Source organism: Salmo trutta, chromosome 25, assembly GCF_901001165.1.
Source record: "Salmo trutta chromosome 25, fSalTru1.1, whole genome shotgun sequence".
NCBI classification, from domain to species: domain Eukaryota; kingdom Metazoa; phylum Chordata; class Actinopteri; order Salmoniformes; family Salmonidae; genus Salmo; species Salmo trutta.
The window spans coordinates 999,781-1,022,585 of NC_042981.1; the positions used below are offsets into that span (position 1 = coordinate 999,781).

At 46.3% G+C, this 22,805-nt stretch overlaps 1 protein-coding gene across 7 annotated transcripts in view; it reads left to right on the top strand.

Annotated features, from left to right (window-relative positions):
- The first annotated feature begins 233 nt into the window (after nucleotides 1–233).
- Nucleotides 234–22,805, top strand: part of LOC115161816 (attractin) — a 254,934-nt gene continuing 232,362 nt past the window's right edge. For all 7 annotated transcript variants that reach the window (XM_029712598.1, XM_029712600.1, XM_029712599.1 and 4 more), the window contains exon 1: nucleotides 234–717. In XM_029712598.1, coding sequence (XP_029568458.1) covers nucleotides 443–717 — 275 coding nt within the window. In that variant the 5' untranslated portion in view covers nucleotides 234–442. The remainder of the gene's footprint in view (nucleotides 718–22,805) is intronic.

Below are 22,805 nucleotides of genomic sequence, written 5' to 3' on the forward strand. Positions count from 1 at the left end.
TTATGCCCTGTGCGCTTCAGCACTTTAAATGTGGTCACCCTAAATAAACCTGAATGCAATTCTATTAAAAACATATGTATAAAGTGTTAAGTAGACATTAAATAATGTGTTAGATAAAACTGACCATAAACTTACTGGAACAAATGAAATTGGAATTGTATTCCTATAATAAAATTCAAGTCCCCGCGCCATCTGTTAGTCATTACGCATTTCCGTGTGTTATAAACCCCATTTCCTGATGTCAATATGCGGTGGTGGTATCGTAGTCACCGGAAAGATGTAAACGGAGAACGAGATTAAAATCATTCACAACAAGGAGATAGGAATCATTCTATTACCAACGGTGTCCCTCTCGAATTACCGCAGAGGTTGAAAACCAAGCCGGTCGCATCCAAATCGGAGCAGGAGTGGAGAGGTGGCGCGGACAGTAGACAGGAGGAGAATGGACGGAGCGGTATGGCGGAGGGCCTGCTGGGATGCTGGCCGTAGCCGGAGTCTGACCAGCGGGCTGGTGGAGGTCGGTGGACGGGCCTCGATGCTCCAAACACTGCTCCTTTTCTCCGTGTTCGGGCTGCTCTTTGGACTGCCGACTATCACCGAGGCGAAAGAATGCGATAAACCGTGTATGAATGGGCAATGCAACACGGTAACGGGCCACTGTCTGTGCAGCCCCGGCTGGGTCGGGGACCAATGCCAACACTGCGGAGGAAGGTTCAGGTGAGAATCGCTACCTACGACTGTGTTTATATTGACTACCTATCCTTATTGTTAGAACAATCTAGCTACATCGGTCCCACTTCTTCTTCTTCTGCAGATGAGACGTCCCCATGTCTCTCTCTCTCTGTCTCTCTCTCACAGTCAGCCCTGGATGATGACTCTGTTTCATTACACACAAATGTACCAAGGCGTCTACCGTAGGAGTTTTGTTTACATGGACACTGTCTCAAATGCTAACTTTTTATCATTTGTGTCACAAATCCAATGCAAGTCAGTGTTACCTATATAAAGCCCATTTCCTGGTGGTACCGTAGCCACCGGAAAGATGTAAACGGAGAACGACTTTAGAATCATTCACAACAATATGCGCTTCATATCCAAATCATCTAGAAGTAACATTATTGAATACATTTATTGATACTTTAGAATGAGTAAGACTTGAAGAGTGAAAATGCTAATGTAGGTACCATTGACTTGCATTGGATTTGTGACACAAATGATAAAAAGTTAGCATTGGAAGCAGTGGCCAATTAAACCCATAGTGTCAAATACAATCACCTAATAGCACGAACAGCACCATCTAGTGGTCATAGTAATGAAACAGGCAGGGAGCAGGTCTCGAACCCGCGACCTTCTAGCCCGAGGTCCAGCGTGCTATCGACTGAGAGAGTCAATTTCCACACTTATAAAGCCAGGGTCGTTACAGTAATATCAGGATGAAGAATGGGACATGATTTTAACTGGGCAAGTCAGTTATGAACAAATTCTTATCTTCAATGACGGACTAGGAACAGTGGGTTAACTGCCTTGTTCAGGGGCAGAACGACAAATTTTTTACCTTGTCAGCTCAGGGATTTGATCTTGCAATCTTTTGGTTACAAGTCCAACACTCTACCCACTACGCTACCTGCTGGTTAGCCTCATAAACCGCGTGGCTTCCTGAGTCGTCGTGGGAGGACCACACACACCGAGTCATCGCGCGATTCCTGGTTTACGTCGATATAATGGGTAATTGCATCGATATTTGCTCATCAAGGTGTTTCACAAAAAGATCCCACCGTGTCGAGCGAACAAATTATCTCTTGGCTTTTAAAAAATTGTACTGAAACTTCGTGATTAAAAAAAATAAATACTGTATGACTTTACTCACATGGAAATGTGGGAATTGTTAAAATAGAATTGGGTCTAAATCAGATGTTAGGTACTATAATTATTGAATATTATATCAATTAAAAGGGCCAATTTGTGTGCAATCAATTAGCCTAATTTCTCAGATCAAATTTTATTTCAACAAAATAATGTTTCAGGAATGCTAATTTTAGGCCTGTCTGTTTCTAACAGAAATTATTTCAGAACAATCTGAGATGGTGGGTGTCAATCCTTTTTCTTGTTCCCTTTGAGGTCGAATGACCCATAGGCTGACTGTCTATGGTAATGGAGGATAGCTGACTGTCTATGGTAATGGGGGATAGCTGACTGTCTATGGTAACGGAGGATAGCTGACTGTCCTGCCTGTCTATGGTAATGGAGGATAGCTGACTGTCCTGCCTGTCTATGGTAATGGAGGATAGCTGACTGTCCTGCCTGTCTATGGTAATGGAGGATAGCTGACTGTCCTGCCTGTCTATGGTAATGGAGGATAGCTGACTGTCTATGGTAACGGAGGCTAGCTGACTGTCTCTGTTATTGGAGGCTAGCTGACTGTCTATGGTAACAGAGACTAGCTGACTGTCTATGGTAACAGAGGCTAGCTGACTCTGTTATTGGAAGCTAGCTGACTGTCTGTTATTGGAGGCTAGCTGACTGTCTATGGTAACGGAGGCTAGCTGTCTGTCTATGGTAACGGAGACTAGCTGACTGTCTATGGTAACGGAGGCTAGCTGACTGTCTATGGTAACGGAGGCTAGCTGACTGTCTATGGTAACGGAGGCTAGCTGACTGTCTATGGTAACGGAGGCTAGCTGACTGTCTATGGTAACGGAGGCTAGCTGACTGTCTATGGTAACGGAGGCTAGCTGACTGTCTATGGTAATGGAGGCTAGCTGACTGTCTATGGTAATGGAGGCTAGCTGACTGTCTATGGTAACGGAGGCTAGCTGACTGTCTATGGTAACGGAGGCTAGCTGACTGTCTATGGTAACAGAGGCTAGCTGACTGTCTATGGTAACGGATGCTAGCTGACTGTCTATGGTAACGGAGGCTAGCTGACTGTCTATGGTAACGGAGGCTAGCTGACTGTCTATGGTAACGGAGGCTAGCTGACTGTCTATGGTAACGGAGGCTAGCTGACTGTCTATGGTAACGGAGGCTAGCTGACTGTCTATGGTAATGGAGACTAGCTGACTGTCTATAGTAATGGAGGCTAGCTGACTGTCTATGTAACGGAGGCTAGCTGACTGTCTATGGTAACGGATGCTAGCTGACTGTCTATGGTAACGGAGGCTAGTTGTCTATGGTAATGGCGGCTAGCTGACTATCTATGGTAACGGATGCTAGCTGACTGTCTATGGTAACGGCGGCTAGCTGACTGTCTATGGTAACGGAGGCCAGCTGACTGTCTATGGTAACGGCGGCTAGCTGACTGTCTATGGTAACGGCGGCTAGCTGACTGTCTATGGTAACGGCGGCTAGCTGACTGTCTATGGTAACGGAGAGTAGCTGACTGTCTATGGTAACGGAGACTAGCTGACTGTCTATGGTAACGGAGGCTAGCTGTCTATGGTAACGGAGGCTAGCTGACTGTCTATGGTAACGGATGCTAGCTGACTGTCTATGGTAACGGAGGCTAGCTGACTGTCTATGGTAACGGAGGCTAGCTGACTGTTATTGGAGGCTAGCTGTCTATGGTAACGGATGCTAGCTGACTGTCTCTGTTATTGGAAGTAAGCTGACTGTCTATGGTAACGGAGGCTAGCTGACTGTCTGTTATTGGAGGCTAGCTGACTGTCTGTTATTGGAGGCTAGCTGACTGTCTATGGTAACGGAGGCTAGCTGACTGTCTATGGTAACGGAGGCTAGCTGACTGTCTATGGTAATGGAGGATAGCTGACTGTCTATGGTAACGGAGGCTAGCTGACTGTCTATGGTAACGGAGGCTAGCTGACTGTCTATGGTAACGGAGGCTAGCTGACTGTCTCTGTTATTGGATGCTAGCTGTCTATGGTAACGAAGGCTAGCTGTCTATGGTAACGGAGGCTAGCTGTCTATGGTAACGGAGGCTAGCTGTCTATGGTAACGGAGGCTAGCTGTCTATGGAAATGGAGGCTAGCTGACTGTCTGTTATTGGAGGCTTGCTGACTGTCTATGGTAACGGAGACTAGCTGACTGTCTATGGTAACGGAGGCTAGCTGACTGTCTATGGTAACGGAGCCTAGCTGACTGTCTATGATATCGGAGGCTAGCTGTCTATGGTAATGGAGGCTGGCTGACTGTCTGTTATTGCAGGCTAGCTGACTATCTATGGTAACGGATGCTAACTGACTGCCTCTGTTATTGGAGGCCAGCTGACTGTCTATGGTAACGGAGGCTAACTGACTGTCTCTGTTATTGGAGGCTAGCTGACTGTCTATGGTAATGGAGGCTAGCTGACTGTCTATGGTAACGGAGCCTAGCTGACTGTCTATGATATCGGAGGCTAGCTGTCTATGGTAATGGAGGCTGGCTGACTGTCTGTTATTGCAGGCTAGCTGACTATCTATGGTAACGGATGCTAACTGACTTCCTCTGTTATTGGAGGCCAGCTGACTGTCTATGGTAACGGATGCTAACTGACTGTCTCTGTTATTGGAGGCTAGCTGACTGTCTATGGTAATGGAGGCTAGCTGACTGTCTATGGTAACGGAGGCTAGCTGACTGTCTATGGTAATGGAGGCTACCTGACTGTCTATGGTAACGAAGGCTAGCTGACTGTCTGTTATTGGAGGCTAGCTGACTGTCTGTTATTGGAGGCTAGCTGACTGTCTATGGTAACGGAGGCTAGCTGACTGTCTATGGTAACGGAGTCTAGCTGACTGTCTATGGTAATGGAGGATAGCTGACTGTCTATGGTAACGGAGGCTAGCTGACTGTCTATGGTAACGGAGGCTAGCTGACTGTCTATGGTAACGGAGGCTAGCTGACTGTCTCTGTTATTGGATGCTAGCTGTCTATGGTAACGAAGGCTAGCTGTCTATGGTAACGGAGGCTAGCTGTCTATGGTAACGGAGGCTAGCTGTCTATGGAAATGGAGGCTAGCTGACTGTCTGTTATTGGAGGCTTGCTGACTGTCTATGGTAACGGAGACTAGCTGACTGTCTATGGTAACGGAGGCTAGCTGACTGTCTATGGTAACGGAGCCTAGCTGACTGTCTATGATATCGGAGGCTAGCTGTCTATGGTAATGGAGGCTGGCTGACTGTCTGTTATTGCAGGCTAGCTGACTATCTATGGTAACGGATGCTAACTGACTGCCTCTGTTATTGGAGGCCAGCTGACTGTCTATGGTAACGGATGCTAACTGACTGTCTCTGTTATTGGAGGCTAGCTGACTGTCTATGGTAATGGAGGCTAGCTGACTGTCTATGGTAACGGAGCCTAGCTGACTGTCTATGATATCGGAGGCTAGCTGTCTATGGTAATGGAGGCTGGCTGACTGTCTGTTATTGCAGGCTAGCTGACTATCTATGGTAACGGATGCTAACTGACTTCCTCTGTTATTGGAGGCCAGCTGACTGTCTATGGTAACGGATGCTAACTGACTGTCTCTGTTATTGGAGGCTAGCTGACTGTCTATGGTAATGGAGGCTAGCTGACTGTCTATGGTAACGGAGGCTAGCTGACTGTCTATGGTAACCGAGGCTAGCTGACTGTCTATGGTAGTGGAGGCTAGCTGACTGTCTGTTATTGGAGGCTAGCTGACTGTCTATGGTAACGGAGGCTAGCTGACTGTCTATGGTAACGGAGGCTACCTGACTGTCTATGGTAACGAAGGCTAGCTGTCTATGGTAACGGAGTCAATGTGGAGGCTATATACAGGGGGTACCGGTACAGAGTCAATGTGGAGGCTCTATACAGGGGGTACCCGTACAGAGTCAATGTGGAGACTATTAACAGGGGGTACCGGTACAGAGTCAATGTGGAGGCTATATACAGGGGGTACCGGTACAGAGTCAATGTGGAGACTATATACAGGGGGTACCGGTACAGAGTCAATGTGGAGGCTATATGCAGGGGGTACCGGTACAGAGTCAATGTGGAGGCTATATACAGGGGGTACCGGTACAGAGTCAATGTGGAGGCTATATACAGGGGGTATCGGTACAGAGTCAATGTGGAGGCTATATACAAGGGGTACCGGTACAGAGTCAATGTGGAGGCTATATACAGGGGGTACCGGTTCAGAGTCAATGTGGAGGCTATATACAGGGTGTTACGGTACAGAGTCAATGTGGAGGCTATATATAGGGGGTACCGGTACAGAGTCAATGTGGAGGCTATATACAGGGGGTACGGGTACAGAGTCAATGTGGAGGCTATATACAGGGGGTTCCGGTACAGAGTCAATGTGGAGGCTATATACAGGGGGTACCGGTACAGAGTCAATGTGGAGACTATATACAGGGGGTACCGGTACAGAGTCAATGTGGAGGCGGGTTAAGGTCAAACAACTTTTTGGTTTACTGTTTAGATTAAATTGAGCGCTCTCAAACTTCCCATCATTCTGATTACGGTAGTCATTTTGTCACCCTCATCATGGCAAAGACACGGAGAAATGCATATGATGCAGCTTTCAAGTTGAAGGCGATTGATCTGGCTGTTGGAAAAGGAAACAGAGCTGCTGCACGGGAGCTTGGTCTTAATGAGTCGATGATAAGACGTTGGAAACAGCAGCGTGAGGAATTGACTCAGTGCAAAAAGACAACTAAAGCTTACTGCTAATTTTTTATTTTTTGTTACAAGCCGTGTTTCGTTAAAGCCTATTTATTTTTGTTACAAGCCGTGTTTCGTTAAAGCCTATTTATTTTTGTTACAAGCCGTGTTTCGTTAAAGCCCATTTATTTTTGTTACATGCCGTGTTTCGTTAAAGCCTATTAATTTTTTGTTACAAGCCGTGTTTCGTTAAAGCCTATTTATTTTTGTTACAAGCCGTGTTTCGTTAAAGCCTGTGTAAAGTTCATTTGTTTCAATGTACCGGTAGGCACCTGCGGCTTATAGACATGTGCGGCTTATTTATGTTCAAAATAATATATATTTTTTAATTCAGTGGGTGCGGCTTATATTCAGGTGCGCTTAATAGTCCGGAAATTACGGTATATATATTTTTTTCTCTCTCGATAACGATAATTATCACGATATTAATCAACTATATTTAAAAGATTCATATCTGCTTCAAACTCAAGAATGCCTGAACAAACCAAAGGCTTTAATGTTTCTTGTTGTCACAATTAACATTTCAACTCCACTTTTTGTTTTTAAAGCTGTAAACTCTCTTACAAGTCATGAGCAACAAATAAAATAGTGCAAGTGAATATGCATTATAACTGTTAGCCTGATGGCACGTCACAGTTGAAGTTGGGTTAGTTTTACAAGCAAGAAAGACAAGTCTGTCTGGTATAGAGGTCCTGGATGGCAGGAAGCTTGACCCCAGTGATGTACTGGACCGTACACACTACCCTCTGTAGTGCCTTGCGGTCAGAGGCCGAGCAGTTGCCGTACCAGGTGGTGATGCAACCAGTCAGGATGCTCTCGATGGTGCAGCTGTAGAACCTTTTTGAGAATCTGAGGACCCATGGACTCAGAATATCCCGTTTTGTTGTTTCTCTATGAGCAAGTGTAATTTTGAAAGTGAAAAACCCCCCCCCAAAAAAACAGGAAAATAAATGTTGCAAAATATAAAAATAATTCACAGATTTCGGGCATCCCGAGTGGCGCTGCATCGAAGTGCTTGAGCCGTCACTACAGACCCGGATTCGATCCCAGGCTGTGTCACAACCGGCCGTGACCGGAAGTCCCATAGTAGCTCTCACCCTAGAAAAGGTTGGAGTCTTTACAGCAGAGACACCCCAGTGTTGATCCTGATAAACGTCTGGCAGTACTCTCTAACATGGTCATTTGCTGTCCCCTCTAAATAAAGCACTGATTGGTTCCTGTAGTTGTCATTAAAGCAGCTGATTGGTTGTTGTAGTCATTAGCATGGTGTGTTTGCTAAAAGCCTCTAGAGTCAGAAGAGAGCCAGACAAATTTTCTTATTTTAATGATGATGATGATATTAATTAACTGGACAAAGTCGTCAGCATGAATTAGTATTTATGTATCTCAGATCATTCCCGTTGTGCTCAGTTCAACACTTCAGCTGCTGTAGACAGCTGGACCACAACAAGCTTCCTCCAGTATCTACCTTCACTTGCAAGGTTATTTCATTGTAACAAACTGAGTACATTATATTCTGTGACTCTAGTAGTCGGGTTACTCTTTCAGATGTTCAGTGTGGTTTTTCGTCCTCAGTTTGTCCTATTTCTGTGAGCTCTGATGGGAAATGTCTATTACCAGAGCCAAATTCAGTTGTAGCCAAAAGGCCGGTGTTTGGTATGGTGGCCGTACTGAGCTAATGCTGTGAGGCAGAAGGGCTATTTATTTAGCATGAAGGACAATGCTACCATACAGGCCTGGTTGATGCAGGGCCAGCCGCAGGGCCAGCCGCAGGGCCAGCCGCAGGGCCAGCCGCAGGGCCAGCCACAGGGCCAGCCACAGGGCCAGCCACAGCGCCAGCCACAGGGCCGGGCACCCAGCAGCATCTATGGTGGACAGGCGGTGCTCTACCTGACAGCCGGCAGGCGGTGCTCTACCTGACAGCCGGCAGGCGGTGCTCTACCTGACAGCCGGCAGGCGGTGCTCTACCTGACAGCCGGCAGGCGGTGCTCTACGTGACAGCCGGCAGGCGGTGCTCTACCTGACAGCCGGCAGGCGGTGTTCTACCTGACAGCCGACAGACGGTGTTCTACCTGACAGCCGGCAGGCGGTGCTCTACCTGACAGCCGGCAGGCGGTGCTCTACGTGACAGCCGGCAGGCGGTGCTCTACCTGACAGCCGGCAGGCGGTGTTCTACCTGACAGCCGACAGGCGGTGTTCTACCTGACAGCCGGCAGGCGGTGCTCTACCTGACAGCCGGCAGGCGGTGCTCTACCTGACAGCCAGCAGGCGGTGTTCTGCCGGCAGGCGGTGTTCTACCTGACAGCCGGCAGGCGGTGCTCTACCAGGGGACCCCACTTAGCCACCCCAAACCCACATGAAGATTACACCCCAGTAACCCCACGTAGTGCTTCTCCTAGTCTGCCTGATGGTCTATGTACAGTCGTATTGGGGTTGTTCTCTTCTCATTGCAGAGAGTTTGTTTTGGCAGTACTGACATGTTTACTAGGTCCATATTGCTGCTCTAGCCATCATTAGAAATGTCACTGTTCATCCTGTAGGTACCTCCGGGTCTCTGTTCATCCTGTAGGTACCTCAGGGTCTCTGTTCATTCTGTAGGTACCTCAGGGTCTCTGTTCATCCTGTAGGACAGTACTTCAGTACTTCCCCCCCAAGTAACAGTAGCCAGTCCCCCCCTAGTAACAGTAGCCAGTTCCCCCCTAGTAACAGTAGCCAGTCCCCCCCCTAGTAACAGTAGCCAGTCCCCCCCTAGTAACAGTAGCCAGTCCCCCCCTAGTAACAGTAGCCAGTCCCCCCTAGTAACAGTAGCCAGTTCCCCCCTAGTAACAGTAGCCAGTCCCCCCCTAGTAACAGTAGCCAGTCCCCCCCCTAGTAACAGTAGCCAGTCCCCCCTAGTAACAGTAGCCAGTCCCCCACTAGTAACAGTAGCCAGTCCCCCCCTAGTAACAGTAGCCAGTCCCCCCCCAGTAACAGTAGCCAGTCCCCCCCCAGTAACAGTAGCCAGTCCCCCCCCTAGTAACAGTAGCCAGTCCCCCACTAGTAACAGTAGCCAGTCCCCCCCCTAGTAACAGTAGCCAGTCCCCCACTAGTAACAGTAGCCAGTCCCCCCCTAGTAACAGTAGCCAGTCCCCCCCCAGTAACAGTAGCCAGTCCCCCCCTAGTAACAGTAGCCAGTCCCCCCCCTAGTAACAGTAGCCAGTCCCCCCCCAGTAACAGTAGCCAGTCCCCCCCTAGTAACAGTAGCCAGTCCCCCCCTAGTAACAGTAGCCAGTCCCCCCCTAGTAACAGTAGCCAGTCCCCCCCTAGTAACAGTAGCCAGTCCCCCCCTAGTAACAGTAGCCAGTCCCCCCCAGTAACAGTAGCCAGTTCCCCCCTAGTAACAGTAGCCAGTCCCCCCCTAGTAACAGTAGCCAGTCCCCCCCTAGTAACAGTAGCCAGTCCCCCCCCTAGTAACAGTAGCCAGTCACCCCCCTAGTAACAGTAGCCAGTCCCCCCCTAGTAACAGTAGCCAGTCCCCCCCCTAGTAACAGTAGCCAGTCCCCCCCCTAGTAACAGTAGCCCCCCTAGTAACAGTAGCCAGTCCCCCCCCTAGTAACAGTACCCCCCCCTAGTAACAGTAGCCCCCCCTAGTAACAGTAGCCAGTCCCCCCCTAGTAACAGTAGCCAGTCCCCCCCCTAGTAACAGTAGCCAGTCCCCCCCTAGTAACAGTAGCCCCCCCCCTAGTAACAGTAGCCCCCCTAGTAAGAGTAGCCAGTCCCCCCCCAGTAACAGTAGCCCCCCCCAGTAACAGTAGCCCCCCCTAGTAACAGTAGCCAGTCCCCCCCTAGTAACAGTAGCCAGTGTTCTGATAAACTGAAGCCTCCATGTGATCAGTGTTGTGTTATTGTGGGTCTTCCAGCAGGGTTGTAGCAACAGAGAGGCTACAGATGGTGTTGTTGTGCTGATGTTATGAATACAGGCCTTGTGTTAATCTCTCTCTCTAATGGTACAGCCCAATGTGTCTGTACAGTCCAGTTGTTTTGACTCTGCCTTGGTCTCCCCCTTGGTCTAATGGTACAGCCCAATTTTGGCTCAGCCTTGGTCCCCCTCCCTGTTCAGAATGGCCTAAAGGTACAGGGGTAAATCCATTTGAATTCAATCCCTTTTTGACAGCACTCCTTTTTGATTTGAACGAAAACTTCCATACATGTTTGTAGAAGTGCTCAGAAAGTGACTTTTTAGACCTGAATGCCAAAACATTCAAGAAATAAAGGTGCTGAAGTTGACCCATTCTGCATACCCCCTGATACCATAAGACCAGGGTTCCATTCTGCATACCCCCTGATACCATATGACCAGGGTTCCATTCTGCATACCCCCTGATACCATATGACCAGGGTTCCATTCTGCATACCCCCTGATACCATAAGACCAGGGTTCCATTCTGCATACCCCCTGATACCATAAGACCAGGGTCCCATTCTGCATACCCCCTGATACCATATGACCAGGGTTCCATTCTGCATACCCCCTGATACCATAAGACCAGGGTTCCATTCTGCATACCCCCCGATACCATAAGACCAGGGTCCCATTCTGCATACCCCCTGATACCGTAAGACCAGGGTCCCATTCTGCATACCCCCTGATACCATAAGACCAGGGTCCCATTCTGCATACCCCCCGATACCATAAGACCAGGGTTCCATTCTGCATACCCCCCGATACCATAAGACCAGGGTCCCATTCTGCATACCCCCAGATGCCATAAGACCAGGGTTCCATTCTGCATACCACCTGATACCATAAGACCAGGGTCCCATTCTGCATACCCCCTGATACCATAAGATCAGGGTCCCATTCTGCATACCATAAGACCAGGGTCCCATTCTGCATACCATAAGACCAGGGCTCCATTCTGCATACCCCCCGATACCATAAGACCAGGGTCCCATTCTGCATACCCCCCGATACCATAAGACCAGGGTCCCATTCTGCATACCCCCTGATACCATAAGACCAGGGTTCCATTCTGCATACCCCCCGATACCATAAGACCAGGGTTCCATTCTGCATACCCCCCGATACCATAAGACCAGGGTCCCATTCTGCATACCCCCAGATACCGTAAGACCAGGGTCCCATTCTGCATACCCCCCGATACCGTAAGACCAGGGTCCCATTCTGCATACCCCCTGATACCATAAGACCAGGGTCCCATTCTGCATACCCCCTGATACCATAAGACCAGGGTCCCATTCTGCATACCCCCTGATACCATAAGACCAGGGTCCCATTCTGCATACCCCCTGATACCATAAGACCAGGGTTCCATTCTGCATACCCCCTGATACCATAAGACCAGGGTCCCATTCTGCATACCCCCTGATACCATAAGACCAGGGTCCCATTCTGCATACCCCCTGATACCATAAGACCAGGGTCCCATTCTGCATACCCCCTGATACCATAAGACCAGGGTCCCATTCTGCATACCCCCCGATACCATAAGACCAGGGTCCCATTCTGCATACCCCCTGATACCATAAGACCAGGGTCCCATTCTGCATACCCCCCGATACTATCAGACCAGGGGTTCATCAGTACTTAATAGTTGGCTTTTGGCTGAATTTTTTGTTGTTGAAAATCTGATGATAAATTGGCACCATTGAGACAAAAAAAAAAAAAAAATCCCATTATGAAATACATCTTTTTAGGCTATTAATTAATAACATACCAGTGGATGGAAATACATTTGACCGGTCATGCTTATTGGTCTGTTGGTTATTTGCATAATTTAGTGGAATGAAATTGGCGCGTGTGTATATTTATCTATTTTACCACATGTTCGGCATACAGATACAGTGCCTTGGAGTGGAACATCTGTCAGACGTAAGACCAATCATTTCTCAATTCTAAATGCTATCTTGTGTTAATTGTTTTTTGGCCACGATTGAAAAAATAATTGCTATTTTTATTTCTCACCTGGTAATTGAAGCACGCTTCCCATTCGCCATTCAAATGCCTAGGCAACAGAAGGCAGGTTTCACCAGCTGGAGGCAGTGTACATTTTGTAAACTTATATGTACTTTAATTGTTTGAAACCTGAATGTTTTACTACATATTATGTGGCATGTTTTACCTTGCTTCAAAGTAGCCAGAATCCGACCATATCCATGGAGGGAATTGTTTTATGAAGACTTCCATATGTCATTTAAAACAATAACCTATTGTTTTATACAGACTTCCATATGCCATTTAAACCAATAACCTATTGTTTTATACAGACTTCCATATGCCATTTAAACCAATAACCTATTGTTTTATACAGACTTCCATATGCCATTTAAACCAATAACCTATTGTTTTATACAGACTTCCATATGCCATTTAAACCAATAACCTATTGTTTTATACAGACTTCCATATGCCATTTAAACCAATAACCTATTGTTTTATGTATGGGATCTATATGGGATCTATCGTCCCACAACTGTCCCAGAGTCTGTTTGGGCTAGTGGTTTCTCAACAAACTGACTAATAGAACCGGTAAGGCATTTCTACTATGGAGGATAGTAGATTGACAGGCTCATAGGCGGCGCGTCCATAAGGCTAGGGGAAGCTAAGCTTGTTTTTTAAATGTCCTAATTATTATTTTTACATATTTTATTTCACCTTTATTTAACCAGGTAGGCCAGTTGAGAACAAGTGCTCATGTCCAAAACAGTGCGACAAAAACCACACAGAGTTACACATAAACAAACGTACAGTCAATAACACAATAGAAAAATCTATGTACAGTGAGTGCGAATGTAGAAGAGTATGGAGGTAAGGCAATAAATAGGCCATAGTGGCGAAATAATGCAAAAGAGCAAAAAAAACAAAAACAATATGGGGATGAGGTAGTTGGGTGGGCTAATTACAGATGGGCTATGTACAGATGGGCTATTTACAGGTACAGTGATCTGTGAGCTGCTCTGACAGTTGGTGCTTAAAGCTAGTGAGGGAGATAAGTGTTTCCAGTTTCAGTGATTTTTGCAGTTCGTTCCAGTCATTGGCAGCAGAGAACGGGAAGGAAAGGCAGCCAAAGGAGGAATTGGCTTTTGGGGTGACCAGTGAAATATACCTGCTGGAGCGTGTGCTACGGGTGGATGCTGCTATCATGACCAGTGAGCTGAGATAAGGCAGAGCTTTACCTAGCATAGACTTAGATGACCTGGAGCCAGTGGGTCTGGCGATGAATATGTAGCGAGGGCCAGCCGACTAGAGCATACAGGTCGCAGTGGTGGGTAGTATATGGGGCTTTGGTGACAAAACGGATGGCACTGTGATAGACTGCATCCAATTTGCTGAGTAGAGTGTTGGAGGCTATTTTGTAAATGACATCGCCGAAGTCAAGGATCAGTAGGATAGTCAGTTTTACGAGGGTATGTATGTTTGGCAGCGTGAGTGAAGGAGGCTTTGTTGCGAAATAGGAAGCTAATTCTAGATTTAATTTTGGATTAGCCTATCAGAAGCTTCTAAAGCCATGACATCATTTTCTGGAATTTTCCAAGCTGTTTAAAGACAGTCAACTTAGTGTATGTAAACCTCTGACCCACTGGAATTGTGATACAGTGAATTATAAGTGAAATAATCTGTCTGTAAACAATTGTTGGAAAAATGACTTGTAGATGCACAAAGTAGATGTCCTAACCGACTTGCCAAAACTATAGTTTGTTAACAAGACATTTGTGGAGTGGTTGATAAACGAGTTTTAATGACTCCAACCTAAGTGCATGTAAACTTCTGACTTCAACTGTATGTGTGTTATATTAAATGTAGACAAGCAATAAACATTTCAGAACAACTACTAGTCCAATAAGACATGGGAGAAATGACGAATTTTGGCAAAGAGATTTATTAATAGACTGTTACACTTGGAAACAAATATCCAAACCGAAAACTGCAGAAATTACTAGTGCCTCCCCCCGCAATCAAACCATCATAAAAAAATACAACAAAACGCAGCCTAACGTGATCACAAATCTCAACTAGCAAGCAAGTCGCAGCAATGGAGAATTGAGTGCGTGCGCGTTCACGCGAAGGGGTGGCGGGGGGAATTCTGGGAATTCTAGCAGGGGGGAGCTTTTCAGCACCGTTCCTCAAGTTATAACGCATTAGTTGCTTATTGGACCCTGACAATCTGAGTGAAATGTTAACTAGTTAACTAGCTAACAAACTAACTATCTGTTAACTCAAGTTTTCCTCTACAGTATGTGGCTAATTTTCAGAACGAGAGAATTAAGTGAAAATTAGGTGTTGCTTGTTAAACAAGTGGATTCAGGGATCAAGTGTAGCTGGAGTTGGGCCTGGCTTAAGATGGATGCCACTATAGAGGTGAAAGAAACACCACACACTTTCCATTCTTTCACTACAGTGGATAAAAAGAGGTATACCAGGTGTACTCTCTGCCTGAACGAGATCAATTATGCCAACAAAGGATTTCAAGCTCTGCTGGCACACTGTAGAACAGATGTCCACAGGCAGGAAGTGTGAAGTCTAGCCCAAAGATATTGTTTTTGTTGTGTTGAACAATGACAGTACCACTTGTGTGTGTGTGTGAGTGAAGGGGGATTATACAAGTTTACTCTGTGAATGTTATCTTTGCACACATGTAGCCTTGTGTACTTGATAGATGTCTATAGTGGCCACTATAATAAAACAACAATAGAATGGCTGTTTCATTCTATTTCTACTTTATTTTACACACAGACTGATCATATTCTGTTGATTAATTAGTTAAAACCTGCATTTCCCCCTAGAAGGGATTTAAGACTTCACCTTTTTGGGCCCTCAGCAGTTTGCATCCCTGGTCTCCACCCTTCAGAATGGCCTAATGGTACAGCCTAGTGTCAGTCTCCACCCTCCAGAATGGCCTAATGATACAGCCTAGTGTCGGTCTCCACCCTCCAGAATGGCCTAATGATACAGCCTAGTGTCGGTCTCCACCCTCCAGAATGGCCTAATGATACAGCCTTGTGTCGGTCTCCACCCTCCAGAATGGCCTAATGGTACAGCCTAATGTCAGTCTCCACCCTCCAGAATGGCCTAATGGTACAGCCTAGTGTCAGTCTCCACCCTCCAGAATGGCCTAATGGTACGGCCTAGTGTCAGTCTCCACCCTTCAGAATGGCCTAATGGTACGGCCTAGTGTCAGTCTCCACCCTTCAGAATGGCCTAATGGTACAGCCTAGTGTCAGTCTCCACCCTCCAGAATGGCCTAATGGTACAGCCTCGTCAGTCTCCACCCTTCAGAATGGCCTAATGGTACAGCCTAGTGTCAGTCTCCACCCTTCAGAATGGCCTAATGGTACAGCCTAGTGTCAGTCTCCACCCTCCAGAATGGCCTAATGGTACAGCCTAGTGTCGGTCTCCACCCTCCAGAATGGCCTAATGGTACAGCCTAGTGTCAGTCTCCACCCTCCAGAATGGCCTAATGGTGCAGCCTAGTGTCAGTCTCCACCCTTCAGAATGGCCTAATGGTACAGCCTCGTCAGTCTCCACCCTCCAGAATGGTCTAATGGTACAGCCTAGTGTCAGTCTCCACCCTTCAGAATGGCCTGATGGTACAGCCTAGTGTCAGTCTCCACCCTTCAGAATGGCCTAAATAGGGAATAGGGTGTCCTAGGGCTCTGGACAAAGTAGTGCACTACATAGGGAATAGGGTGCCATAGGGCTCTGGTCAAAAGTAGTGCACTACATAGGGAATAGGGTGCCATAGGGCTTTGGTCAAAAGTAGTGCACTACATAGGGAATAGGGTGTTTGGATACACCTACTCATTCAAGTTTTTTTTTTTAAATTGTCCTGTTTTCTACATTGTAGAATAATAGTGACGACATCAAACTATGAAATAACACATATGGAATCATGTAGTAACCAAAAAAGTGTTAAACAAATCAATTAGCCACCCTTTGCCTTGATGACAGCTTTGCATACTCTTGGCATTCTCTGAACCAGCTTCACCTGGAATGCTTTCTTGAAGGAGTTCCCACATATGCTGAGCACTTGTTGGCAGCTTTTCCTTCACTCGGTCCAGTATCAAGCATGATACTCACTCACACGGCAGAGTGCAATGTAGGTTTGTTGTTGTTGAGCGCTGTCGAACGCCGAAACCGAAACCTGTCGAACGCCGAAACCGAAACCTGTCGAACGCCGAAAGCGAAACCTGTCGAACGCCGAAAGCGAAACCTGTCGAACGCCGAAACCTGAACTAAAGACATCGGTTTAAAAGCGGATGTTTTTATATACTTTTATTTTATTTTGAATCCTGCGGCTCTGTTGGGCTAAATTGCTGTGAGCGCTGCTACCTTTCAAAGTTCTTGACATTTTCTGTATTGACTGACCTTCATGTCTTGAAGTATTGATGGACTGTTGTTTCTCTTTGCTTATTTAAGCTGTTCTTGGACTTTGGTCTTTTACCAAATAGGGCTATCTTCTGTATACCACCCCTACCTTGTCACAACACAACTGATTGGCTCAATCAAATTAAGAAGGAAAGAAATTCCACGAATTAACTTTTAACAAGGCACACCTGTTAATTAATTGAAATGCATTCCAGGTGACTACCTCATGAAGCTGGTTGAGAGAATCCCAAGAGTGTGCAAAAGCTGTCGTCTACTTTGAAGAATCTCAAATATAAAATATATATATTTTTTGTTTAACACTTCTTTTAGTTATGACATTATTCCATATGTGTTATTTCCTAGTTTTGATGTTTTCACTATTAAAACCCTGTATTTGTAATGCCCTGGCCATAGAGAGGTTTTTTTTTTGTTCTTTATTTTGGTTAGGCCAGGGTGTTACATTGGGTGGGCGTTCTGTTTTTTCTAGGTTTTTGTATTTATTTGTTTTGGGCCGTGTGTGGCTCCCAATCAGGCACAGCTGAAGTTCGTTATTGTTGATTGGGAGTCACACATAAGGAGCATGTGTTTTCTTTGGGTTTTGTGGGGGATTATTTCTGTTTAGTGTTTTGCACCTGACAGGACTGTTTGGCTGTCGGTTTTCTTGTTTGTTTTGTATAGTGTTCTTACGTAATTAAAAATACAAAGATGAAGGGTTGGTCTTTTAGAGGGTTGGTCTTTTACCTTAGTAGGGACACACCTGGCCGTATTTAGATAGCTCTGTTGTCAACAGTAGTAATTGCGTCAGAAAGCATTCCCAGTAGTGGAATGGGCTCTGTGTTGGTCACACTGGACGTTGGACACCCAGGGGGATTGAATCATGCAGATGATGTGATGAGCACAGAACTTCCTTTATCATGTTTCTGTCCTCAGATGGCCTCGTGTGGCATCCTCCCAAATAGAACACTATTCCCTACATAGTACACTACTTATAACCAGGGCCCTATTCCCTACATAGTACACTACTTATAACCAGGGCCCTATTCCCTACATAGTACACTACTTATAACCAGGGCCCTATTCCCTACATAGTACACTACTTATAACCAGGGCCACTGCATTATATTAGAGAATAGGGTGCTGTTTGGGATGCGGCCTGTTTGTGTCCCCCCTAGCAGTGAGACTTCTCCCAGGACTACTGCAGGGCTACCAGCAGGGCTACCAGCAGGGCTACCAGCAGGGCGATAAGTCTTAACTGCTAGGGGACACACAGACAGGCCGCATCCCAAACAGAAACCTATTCCCTAATATAGTGCACTACTTTTGACCCGAGCCCATAGGGCTTCAATAGGGTTCTGGTCAAAGCAGGGTGCTAATTGGGACGTATGCTCATACCAGGCCTTCCCTGTAGCTCAGTTGGTAGAGCATGGTGTTTGCAACGCATGGTGTTTGCAACGCCAGGGTTGTGGGTTCGATTCCCACGGGGTGCCAGTATGAAAAAAAAGAAATTATGAAATGAAATGTATGAAATGTAAGTCGCTCTGGATAAGAGCTTCTGCTAAATGACTAAAATGTAATACCAGTGGTTGGTAAATGAGTACAGAATACAGATAGGAGAGAGTAGGGCTATATCAGCTATCTGTATTCTGTACTCATTTACCAACCACTGTTCTGAGGATACGCCCTGTAGTGCACTATATATAGAGGGGACCAGAGCCCTGTAGTGCACTATATATAGAGGGGATTCAGAAGGCTAATGCAGCGCTATCTGAGATTCAGGAGGCTAATGCAGCGCTATCTGAGATTCAGGAGGCTAATGCAGCGCTATCTGAGATTCAGGAGGCTAATGCAGCGCTATCTGAGATTCAGGAGGCTAATTTAGCGCTATCTGAGATTCAGGAGGCTAATTTAGCGCTATCTGAGATTCAGGAGGCTAATTTAGCGCTATCTGAGATTCAGGAGGCTAATTTAGCGCTATCTGAGATTCAGGAGGCTAATTTAGCGCTATCTGAGATTCAGAAGGCTAATGCAGCGCTATCTGAGATTCAGAAGGCTAATGCAGCGCTATCTGAGATTCAGAAGGCTAACGGCGTCTCGTTAGCCTTCTAACGGCGACTGTTATGTGACAGATACAGGCTTGAGGTTTTTTAATCAACATTGTTTTTTTTTTTTTTTTGGGGTCATCTTCCCAGCAGAAGTCCTCTTGTTGTTAACAACATCAGTTATCTTCATTTGGCTTTTTATTACATACACCTTTTATTGTTGCTTATGTATGTAAGGTAGTTGAACAGGCCACACAGGCAGACCCAAAACTTTCTACAGCTGTGGCTGGAAGTAGACACACGTACGCCAGGGTTTCTGTTAGCCAGTAATAGCCGGGCGTTGGCCCTTCAAAACATTTCAAATGAAAAGCCAATCAATTGTCTTGGAGATAATAAAAAAAAGAAGTTTTTTTTTGCCTTTTCATTGATGTAAATACTAGTCGATGGAAATCTATTCATCTTGTCTATAGGTTAATTACAGCATACAGCTTAGTGTCAGACTGCACGATAGCAGCTGCTACAGCTCCTGATGCTGCTGGACTGAAACAGCCTTTTATATGCCCGGTCAGGGGCACCCTGATGAAACTACGGCGACGAGTATATAAACCCCGTCTACCCACTGTTCTATTGGTGAATGTACAATCACTGGAGATTAAACTGGATGAGCTTACTTCGAGACTATCTTATCAACGGGACCTGAAGAACTGGAATATCCTGTTTCTCTGAAACTTGGCTGAAACAATGACATGGATAATATAAATCTAGTTAGATGTTGTATGCATCGGCAGGACAGAGTGGCAGAGTAAGCTCGAGGGGTGCTGTGTGTGTCTCCTTTGTTAACAGCTTGTGCGTGATCGCTAACATTAAAGAAAGAAGTCTGACGTTTCTGCTAACATACCTCATGATAAGCTCTAGACCATACTATTTACCAAGAATTGATCTATATTTTTCACAGCTGTCTATTTACTACCATAAACCGATGCTGGCACTAAGACTACACTCAACTAGCTGTATAGGGCCGTAAACAAACAATAAAATATTAATTGAGGCGACGCTCCTAGTGGCCGGTGGTTTTAGTGCAGGGAAACTGAGATCCGTTTGAACTAATTTCTACCAAATCAAATCTATTTATATAGCCCTTCTTACATCAGCTGATGTCTCAAAGTGCTGTACAGAAACCCAGCCTAAAACCCCAAACAGCAAGTAATGCAGGTGTAGAAGCACGGTGGCTAGGAAAAACTCCCTAGAAAGGCCAAAACCTAGGAAGAAACCTAGAGAGGAACCAGGCTATGAGGGGTGGCCAGTCCTCTACCAGCATGTCACCTGTGCAACTAGAGGTGAAAAACTCTAGACCACCTTTACTCCACACACAGAGAGACTCATACAACGCTCTCCCTCGCCCTTCGTTTGGCAAATCTCACCATAACTGTATCCTCCTGATTCCTGATTACAAGCAAAAACTAAAGCAGGAAGCACCAGTGACTTGGTCAATACGGAAGTGGTCCAATGAAACGGACGATAATCTACAGGGCTGTTTTGATTGGATTGGAACAGATTGGAATATGTTCCCTGGCATCATCCGCATTGAGGAGTTTTACCCCATTAGTCACCGGCTTCATTAATAAGTGCATCGACGACGTCCCCGTACGTACATATCCCAACCAGAAGCCACGGATTAAAAGGCAACATCCTCACTAACCTGGAAGCTAATAAGAAATCCATCAAACAGGCAAAGCGTCAATACAGGACTAAAATCGAGTCCTACTACTCTGACGCTCAACGGATGTTTTTTAAATGTTTTATTTAACTAGGCAAGTCAGTTAAGAACAAATTCTTATTTACAATGACGGCCTACCAAAAGGAAAAAGGCCTCCGGTGGAGACGGGGGCTTGGATAAAAAAATAAAAAAATAAATAAATATAGGACTAAACACACATCACAACAAGAGAACACTAGATAAAGAGAGACCTAAGACAACAACATAGCAAGGCAGCAACACATGACAACACAGCATGGTAGCAACACAACATGGTAGCAGCACAAAACATGGTACAAACATTATTGGGCACAGACAACAGCACAAAGGGCAAGAAGGTAGAGACAACCATACATCACGCAAAGCAGCCACAACTGTCAGTAGGATGTGACAGGGCTTGCAAACTATAATGGATTACATAGCCGAACCCAGCCGTGAGCTGCCCAGTACCGCAAGCCTACCAGACAAGCTAAATGTCTTGTATGCTCGCTTCGAAGCAAGCAATACTGAGACGTGACGAGAGCATCAGCTGTTCTGGATGACTGTGTTATCCCGCTTTCCGTAACCGATGTGAGTAAGATCTTTAAACAGGTTAACATTCACAAGGCTGCAGGGCCAGATGGATTAGCAGGATGCAAACTCTGAGCATGCACTGACCAGCTGGCAAGTGTCTTCACTGACATTTTCAACCTCTCCCTGACCCAGTCTGTAATACCAACATGTTTCAAGCAGACCATCATAGTCCCTGTGTCCAAGAAGGTAACCTGACTAAATGAGTACCGCCCTGTAGCACTCACGTCTGCAGCCATGAAGTGCTTTGAAAGGCTAGTCATGGCTCACACAAACACCATTATCCCAGAAACACTAGACCCCACTCCAATTTGCATACCGCACCAATAGATCCACAGATAATGCAATCTCTTTTGTGCTCCTCGCTGCCCTCACCCAGCTACACTGCCCTTTCCCACCTGGACAAAAGGAACACCTATGTGAGAATGCTATTCATTGACTACAGCTCAGCGTTCAACACCATAGTGCCCTCAAAGCTCATCACCAAGCTAAGGATCCTGGGACTGAACACCTCCCTCTGCAACTGGATCCTGGACTTCCTGACGGGCCGCCCCCAGGTAGTGAGCGTAGGCAACATCACCTCCGTCACACTGACTCTCAACACTGAGGCCTGACAGGGGTGAGGATTGGCAATAGGAGGAACCCTGAGGAACCCACGAATGCATGACTGAGCACGACTCCAACACCATCATTAAGTTTTGCCGAAGGTGTTAGGCCTGATCACTGACGATGATGCCAGGAGGTCGGCGACCTGGCAGAGTGGTGCCATGACAACCTCTTCTTCAATGTCAGCAAGACAAATGAGCTGATCGTGGACTACAGGAAACGGAGGCTCTAGCACATCCACGGGGCTGTAGTGGAGCGGGTCGATAGTGTCATGTTCCTCAGCGTCCACGTCACTAGGGATCTATCATGGTCCAAACACACCAACACAGTTGTGAAGAGGGCTTGACAACGCCTCTTCCCCCCTCAGGAGACTGATAAAGATTTTGCATGGGTCCTCAAAGTTCTACAGCTGCACCATTTGACATGACTGGCTGCATCACCGCTTGGTACGGCAACTGCTTGGCACCCGACCGCAGGGCGCTACAGAGGGTGGCGCGTATGGCCCAGTACCTCACTTCCTGCCATCCCTTACCTCTATAGAAGGCGGTGTCAGAGGAAGGCCCCCAAGTCAGACTGTTCTCTCTACTTCCGCATGGCAAGCGGTATCGATGTAGCAAGTCTAGAACCAGCAGGACCCTGAACAGCTTCAACCCACAAGCCATAAGACTCCTAAATAGTTAGGCCAGGTAGCTATTTGGTTAATAACTATGCTGAACAAAAATATAAACGCAACATGCAACAATTTCTAAGATTTTACTGAGTTACAGTTCGTATAAGGAAATCAGTCAATAATTAGGCCCTAATGGATATATAAAAAAAAATATATATATTTTCAAATCAAATT